Here is an 8,711-nt window from a genome sequence, read left to right as displayed (position 1 = left end):
GGATATGAAATTCTGGGTTGAAAATTCTTTTCTTTAAGAATGTTGAATATTGGCCCCCACTCTCTTCTGGCTTGTAGAGTTTCTGCCAAGAGATCTGCTGTTAGTCTGATGGGCTTCCCTTTGTATGTAACCCGGCCTTTCTCTCTGGCTGCCCTTAACATTTTTTCCTTCATTTCAACTTTGGTGAATCTGACAATTATGTGTCTTGGAGTTGCTCTTCTTGAGGAGTATCTTTGTGGTGTTCTCTGTATTTCCTGAATTTGAATGTTGGCCTGCCTTACCAGGTTGGGGAAATTCTCCTGGATGATATCCTGCAGAGTGTTTTCCAACTTGGTTCCATTCTCCCCATCACTTTCAGGCACACCAATCAGATGTAGATTTGGTCTTTTCACATAATCCCATACTTCTTGGAGGCTTTGTCCATTTCTTTTTACTCTTTTTTCTCCACACTTCTCTTCTCACCTCATTTCATTCATTTGATCTTCAATTGCTGATAATCTTTCTTCCAGTTGATAGAGTTGGTTACTGAAGCTTGTGCATTTGTCACGTATTTCTCGTGTTATGGTTTTCATCTCTATCAGTTCTTTTAAGGTCTTCTCTGCATTGATTATTCTAGTTATCCATTCTTCCATTCTTTTTTCAAGGTTTTTGGTTTCTTTGCACTGGTTACATAGTTCCTCCTTTAGCTCTAAGAAGTTTGATTGACCGAAGCCTTCTTCTCTCAACTCATCAAAGTCATTCTCCATCCAGCTTTGTTGCGTTGCTGCCGATGAGCTGCGTTCCTTTGGAGGGGGAGATGCGCTCTGATTTTTTGAATTTCCAGCTTTTCTGCCCTGCTTTTTCCCCCATCTTTGTGGTTTTATCTGCCTTTGGTCTTTGATGATAGTGACGTACTGATGGGGTTTTGGTGTGGGTGTCCTTTCTGTTTGTTAGTTTTCCTTCTAACAGTCAGGACCCTCAGCTGTAGGTCTGTTGGAGTTTGCTTGAGGTCCACTCCAGACCCTGTTTGCCTGGGTATCAGCAGCGGAGGCTGCAGAAGATAGAATGTTGCTGAACAGTGAGTGTTGCGTCTGATTCTCGCTCTGGAAGCTTCGTCTCAGGGGTGTACCCCGCCGTGTGAGGTGTGAGGTGTCAGTCTGCACCTAGTAGGGGATGTCTCCCAGTTAGGCTACTCAGGGGTCAGGGACCCACTTGAGCAGGCAGTCTGTCTGTTCTCAGATCTCAACCTCCGTGCTGGGAGATCCACTACTCTCTTCAAAGCTATCAGACAGGGGCATTTACCTCTGCCGAGGTTTCTACTGCTTTTTGTTTAGCTATGCCTTGTCCCCAGAGGAAGAGTCTACAGAGGCAAGCCGGCCTCCTTGAGCTGTGGTGGGGTCCACCCAATTCGAGCTTCCTGGTGGCTTTGTTTACCCACTTAAGCCTCAGCAATGGCGGGTGCCCCTCCCTGAGCCTGGCTGCTGCCTTGCAGTTAAATCTCAGACTCCTGTGCTAGCAATGAGGGAGGCTCCGTGGGCATGGGACCCCCTGGGCCAGGTGTGGGATATAATCTCCTGGTGTGCTGTTTGCTAAGACCCTTGGTAAAGCGCAATATTAGGGTGGGAGTTACCCGATTTTCCAGGTGCTGTGTGTCTCAGTTTCCCCGGGCTAGGAAAAGGGATTCCCTTCCCCCTTGTGCTTCCCAGGTGAAGCGATGCCTTGCCCTGCTTCAGCTCTGCCTGGTTGGGCTGCACCAGCTGACCAGCACCAATTGTCCTGGCACTCCCCAGTGAGATGAAACCCGGTACCTCAGTTGAAAATGCAGAAATCACCCGTCTTCTGTGTCACTCACGCTGGGAGCTGGAGGCTGTAGCTGTTCCTATTTGGCCATCTTGGGCGTGTCCCCCCAAGGCCAAGTATTTACTACAGCAGTAAACATACATATTTTAAAATCTGTCCGTATGTTCTTTTCAAGATGTGTATTTAAAAATGATCTTAATAGAATACGAATAAAAGGAGGTTAAAAAAGTGACAGGCAAATGCAAGCAAAATTATAGTAAGGGTTGCCATATTAATAACAAGCGAGATACAGTATCAAACAAAAAGCAATAAAATGACAAAGAGGTTTATTTTACTTTGATAAATATTTCAATCTTCACTCGCTCAATGAATATCTATTAAGTGCCTGTTATTTGCACTAGGCAAAAGTATACGTTGCTGAAAAATGAAGATATAATTGTGATGAACATTTATGCTCAAAACAAGAAAAAAGGAACACATATAAAGCAAAAACAGTTGAAATACATGAAGAAATGGTCAGAGACAATAGAGAGAAATTTAACAAACTTCTCAGCCTTTGATAGATGAAGTAAACAAAAATACAAAGCATATGATAATATAATTAGTTTGGTTATATCTATTATGCATAAGTAGTCTAATAAAGAATTCTATAGCTTATGACTAGAGATTTCATCTTTTTTCCAGCCACCATGGAACTTGTACAGAAGTTGATTGTATAATAGGCCACAAAGAAAATCTCAATAAATTCCAAAAGCAGACACTGCACTTGCCAAATTCTCAAAATAATGCAATAAAACTAGAAATTATAACAAAACTATAAATTAAATTTTAAAATACTCTCCGAATAAATCCTTGGCTAGGAATTAACTTAGAGCCTCAATCACAATCTGTTCGTTATGCGAAACAAGGCAGGAGAGCTCAGAAAGCTTGGTCTCCAAGTTAGGGCCCTAATGCTCACAGCCCTGGTGGTGCCAGATGCTGGGTGACTGAGATAGGGGAAGAAGGCCTGGGGAGCATGTAGGAGGCAGGTAGGTAGTCATCCATGGGAGCAAGTGCACTAGTGTTATGGTCCTATAGACCCGGGTTCAAGTCCTGCTTCCGCCTCTTATTAGCTATAGTGGAATTTTGAGATCTCATTTTGGGGCTGCAGTCTGCTTATTCAAAACCAGGGGTGTTGAACTGCATCTGTGGCCCTCAATCCTCACTGAGCATCATAATCACCTGGAAAATTTTTAAATAATACTGATGCTTGGGCTAGATGCCCAGAGATTCTGATTCAGTTAGTTTGGAGTGGGACCAAGTCATCAGTATTCTTTAAAACCTCCCCAGATAACTCCAGTGTGCTGAGAACCCCAGAGCTAGATGATTTCTCAGATGTCTGTTAGTTCTGAAGTCCAGCAGTACTACTGGGCACCTGCAGTTTTTGCCCATGGAAGAAAGTTTCAGGAGACCAAAGCCAGAGGAACAGTGACGCAAAGCAATCTAATCAAAGCGTGCATTATCTCAAATGGTGCAGAAAATGTCAGCGCCAGTTAATATTTTGCACCCAACATGATTTAGACCCGGGGCACATATTGTACTCCAAGCCTATCGTAAACACAATGGGCCATTTATTCACTGAACAGTAACCACGGTAATTACCCACAGGGAAAACATATGAGGTTGTTCAAGCAACAATTAATTGTGGACCTGGAACTAATGGTACAATAACGGTAAAGTAGCAACCAGAGTGTGATTCAGAAATCACGTCAGAAAACCAATATTTTCCAAATTGTATTAGATAAGCATTTTGGGGGAAGTGATGGTATATATGATGTCCCTGTCCTGAAATAGTTGCTCCCAGGTTTTTCTAATACCTCCTTCCCCTACTTGTGAGCATAGGAGGCTTGCAGTGTTGTTTTAATCTCGTGAGAAGAATCACAGACAGTAGGTTTGAGGGGACTGTAGAGAGCTTCTATTTCCCACACTCACTATGGGACCTCAATGTCACCTGAAGGCAGGTGCGCAGACCTTGATTTGGTTGGAATGATCTTCTTTGTTAGTCTAATGGAAGCCACTGATTCTTTTTTTCAGAAAAATGTGCATGTCTGTCTGCACATACATGGCCATGCAAATGCTTTCCTACAGTTTTTAGGAGATTCACAGACACTTTGAAGCCCTTCTGTTCTCACTAGGTTGTGGTCCAGTCTCTGCTTGCACACCTCCAGACACAGGGATCTCACTACTTCTGAGGGCAGGTTTTCCATGGCCAGACAACTCTAATGTGAGTGTTCCTCAGTGTGTCCAGTTGAAATTTCTCTCTCTCATTAGTCCTCTTCTACCCAGAATCTTTGAACATTGACAAAAGTCATTCTACCCTTGACCTTTACCGGTCTTGGGGTGTCTCTATCTTTGTTGGATCTTAGAAGTTGGTTTCTACAGGGGCTCTGTAGCTTCAGGTAATGGCTGAATTACTGTTGTGTGGTCAGCTCCAATAGATAGCAGATCCAGCAAGTCTAGATAGTGGCTGTCTACCCTCTAAACCAGACATGGAAGAGGACAAATCTCTACTGCACCCCACAAACTTTTGTAAGGGGAAAGTGGTTCTAGGGTGACAGAAGAAGCAATAAAGCAACTTCAGCTGGAGGCTGAAGGTACCAGATGTCGTTTCCCCGGATGCTGAAATTGGACCCTAGGATGTATCAAATCCAGAGCTCCTGCTGGGATAAGCAAGGGTTCGGGGAGATGGCTGGTGGCAGCAAAGACTGAGCTTGCTTCATCCATGCTCTCTCTGGGTCAAAGGTTTGAATGAAACCTTTTTTAAAAGAAGAGAAGGAGGGAGGGAGGGAGGAAGGAAGGACAGACAGACTAGAAGAAACCATGGAGAAATTATTTTATAATCTCAGAGTAAGAGAGGCCTTTCTTAAATATGACACAAAACCTGAAGTCATAAAGGAAAAAAACTGATAAATTCATCCTCATAAAAAAAAACATGTCTACATGGAAATGGCACTATAAACAACATCAAGAAACAAAGTACAAACTGGGAGAAAAATTAGCAACTTATAAAGGGTTAATTTTCTTAATATAAAAGATCATTTCTATAAACTGATAAGGAAGACTAAAAGTCAAATTAGAAAACAAGCAAAAAATGTAAACTGTTTCCAGAAAGGAACTACCATTACTTTTACACATAGGAAGAAGCTGGGTGCGATGGCACGCCTGTAGTCATAGCGACTCAGGAGACTGAGGCCAGAGGCTTGAGCCCAGGGGTTCAAAACCAGACTAGGCAACATAGACCCCCTCTCTAAAAAGATTTTTAAATTAGCTAGGCATAGAGGCATACCCCTATAGTCCTAGCTACTCCGGAGACTGAGGCAGGTGGGGATCGCTGGAACCCAGGAGTTCCAGGCTGCAGTGAGCTATGATAGCACCACTGTACTCCAGTCTGGGCAACAGAATGGACCCTGTCTCTAAATAATAAATAAAATTTTAAAAAGTAGAAGAAATACTCAACCTCATTCACACTAAGAAAAATGCAAATTAGAACTATAACAAGATACCATCTTTTCACCATCATACTGCAAAGATCAAAAACTATGATAACTACCTTCTGTGGCTCAGGCTAAGGGAAGGAACAGAGATCAGAGGAAGTGTTATGGAAGAGGTGACATTTAGGTTGGGCCTTCAGGGACAGATAATTAAAATCCAATTTAACAACTTAACTGGCACTTAAAAGAAAAAGAAGAAATAATAAAGAGATCGATGGACAGCTTTGACTACCAAGTGTAAATTAAAATACACACACATAAAATGTAAAGGCAAACACAAACTGAGATATTTGCAACAACTATAATAGCCTGAGTTTGAATGCTATACATATAAAATATCTTCATTAAATTCAATCAGAAAAGCATTAGAATACCACTCAAAAAATAAACAAAGGACATGAAACAGTAATTGCTAAAATAGGATATGCTACTAGTTAATAACCATAGGAAAAAGTTCAGCATTATCTATAATCATGAATGCGATGATTCAGGGTTTTATTTGGTGATAAATCATTATAAAATTAGAATAACATTTTTTACTCCCTCTGTTGGCAAAGATATGGTGAGATTGGCCCTCTAATCATTCTTGGCTAGTAAATTTGCAAACTGATAAAATATTTTTTGGAAATAAGTATAAATCTTTAAAGACTCATATTCTTTATCTGGGAAGTTTTACATCACAGATTCTATCTTACGGAAACATCCCAAAATATAGAACAAAAAATGCTATGTACAAAGATGCCTGTAGAATAATATGATGATAATGACAAATTAGAAATAATAGAAATAACCCCAAATTAGAAACAATTCAGTAAATTATGGTATATTCATATGCTGGAATATTGTGCAGCTATTATAATGTTTGCAAAGAGTTTTTAAGGATACTGTTAAATGGGGAAAAACAGTTCAATTGTGCATGTAGAATGATTTCAGGATCTTTTTAAAAAATCCAATCACTGTGCATAGAAAAAGGACTGGGAAGGAATAGACGATAACATGAATGATGGTTCTTTAGGGAAGGGTAGATCATTGGCTATTTTTTCCCTTCTTTCTTCTTATTTTGCATTTTTAAACCTTCCCTTCCATTATGGTATGTTACTCTTACAATAAAAAAGTTTTAAAAATATCTGTCCCCATGTGTTTATGCTCCAAGTTGAAACTAACAGTCTCTATTCCAGTAGGAAAGACGCTGGGTCACAGCTGCGAGGCTCATCAGTAAGAAGTATTGTCTCTTTTGTGTCTTTCAGCTTTCTTTTGCTGCAACCACGCCTGTTCTAGCCGATAAGAAAAAATACCCTTATTTCTTTCGGACCGTCCCATCAGACAACGCGGTGAATCCAGCCATTCTGAAGTTGCTCAAGCACTACCAGTGGAAGCGCGTGGGCACGCTGACGCAAGACGTTCAGAGGTTCTCTGAGGTACGCTCGGCTCGTGTGGACACGGCCTCCCTTACTGCTTGCTGCTGTCATCTAGCAAGAGGCAATGTGGCTTAGTCAGGGATGGGTACTGTCACAGGGCTTTTAAGCAAGTGTTGGTTAGTGCGATCAAAGCTGTTTCACCGTTGACAAAATAGAGCTGGTAGCTGAGGAATTTCACTGTGCATGGGACTGGTGGAAACCATCATCAGGAGTGGACCTTCCCTGTCATTCTTTTTCTTGGCTACATCGTGTGGCTTATTCCCTCAGTGCCCCTGTGGGCTTGTCATTGTTATTGATGCTGTCATGACCATCTAAGATCACAGAGTTCCACCAGGGGGTGTTCACCTGTGAGGAGAGTTTGGGGGAAGGGCTGGCTTGGACCGAAGATGCCAATGTCTTCTTGGATGGGGTAGAGTTTTGTTTGTTCTAAATGACTTACAAACACACCTTAATACATGGTAGGTGATTTTTTTGTTTTGTGTATGTGTTTTGTGGTGGAAAAAAAAAAAAGCCAAAATAGAGGTAGGAAAAATGTAAACGTGTTGCTTTGCCCCAAGCCACCTAAATCATGCTTTCTCTCTGAAAGTTAACTCCGGCTTTCACTTTGGGGTTCATCTGTCTAGAACTTTTTCAATGTATTTGTTTTAAAGCCAAATGACTTCATACCATGTATATTCTTTTTTCACTTTACAACAGATCTTAGAAGCCTTGATTAACCTCATGGTTTTCAAGGGACCTGGTGTTCTGTCAGATGGGTATATCATAACTTACTGAGCCAGCCCCTCTGAACGTTGACCACTTTTCAATGGCACAGCCATACTCTCATGCCTAGGTGTGCGTCTCGGCAGTAGACTTCTAGAAGTGGAATTGCTGGGCCATTTAAAATTTTGAGAGGGACGGAGCTCCAAAAAGGCAGTTCTAATTTCTAGTCCCACCAACAGCATTTGAAAATTCCCATTTTCACATATCCTTACTAACAGTGGATATTAGCAAATATTTGAAACATTAGCCTCACTCAGATGAGTACAAAAATGACCTGTCTCTTTTCCCATTTGCTTTGTGCCTCCCACTTTCCTTTCTGTTCCCATGCGTGCTTTTGATACTTGGAGCCTCCAAAAACACAAGACAAACCAAGTGTTCTTAGCAGCCCAAGAGAAATAAACTTTAGCTGTGCGGAGAATTTCCATGTGTGAGTCAGGGGTCTAGACAGACCTCAGCGGGAACGGTGAGGGGAGACACACAGCCTCTTACCAGCCTGGCAATGGGGAAGGGCCAGGCAGGGTGGCAAGAAAGTTGGGAGCAGAGCAGGGCTGGTAATCAGCAGACCTGGTTTCCACTCCAGCTCTGCACTTACCTTCTGAGGTTCTTGCCCCCTGTCTCTTCCATGGGAAAGAGAGACCACTTCATACATTGGCTGTGTGACCTGGGAGAAGTTACCTCACTTCTCTGAGCTTCGATTCCTCCCCTGTAAAATGGGGACAATAACCTCTTGCATGCCTCCCTGCAGGGCTTCTGCCAAAATCCAATGAGTGATGGATTTGAAAGAGCTTTGTAAACTGTAAAGTTCATACACAGAGAGGGTTGTTTTTGGAGGTGCTTGAAAAGTGGAAGTGTTGGGCCCCACTGTCTGTGGGTATCCAAACAAGGCAAGCTTTTCCCAGGCAAGACTGCTCCTCACCTTCCCACCTCTCTGTTTCTCAGCCACTAGGAGGAGGCACAAAGGGAACTTGACCTCCAGCGGGAGTGACTCATTGCCAAACGCTAAAGAGGCTTTTGCTGAAAGGCCGCCTTCATAGAGAAGCAAGAAATGTTCTAAAATGAGAGTGAAACAGGTGGATGGTGGAGGATAGGAAGGACTCATCCCATGGCCCCATTAACAATGGACTTTGCCAGGATTTGGAGAAATCTGCTTTTTTCTTTTTCTTTTTTTCTTTCTTTCTTTCTTTCTTTTTTTTTTTTTTTTTTTTTTTTTTTTGAGACAAAG

At 42.1% G+C, this 8,711-nt stretch overlaps 1 protein-coding gene across 1 annotated transcript in view; it reads left to right on the top strand.

Annotated features, from left to right (window-relative positions):
* Positions 1-8,711, top strand: part of GABBR2 (gamma-aminobutyric acid (GABA) B receptor, 2) — a 432,864-nt gene that overhangs the window by 174,264 nt on the left and 249,889 nt on the right. The window contains exon 3 of the mRNA XM_011993760.1: positions 6,557-6,727. Coding sequence (XP_011849150.1) covers positions 6,557-6,727 — 171 coding nt within the window. The remainder of the gene's footprint in view (positions 1-6,556; positions 6,728-8,711) is intronic.

Source organism: Mandrillus leucophaeus, unplaced genomic scaffold, assembly GCF_000951045.1.
Source record: "Mandrillus leucophaeus isolate KB7577 unplaced genomic scaffold, Mleu.le_1.0 Scaffold433, whole genome shotgun sequence".
In the NCBI taxonomy this organism is placed as follows: Eukaryota; Metazoa; Chordata; class Mammalia; order Primates; family Cercopithecidae; genus Mandrillus; species Mandrillus leucophaeus.
This window is presented reverse-complemented; position numbering and strand designations above follow the sequence as displayed.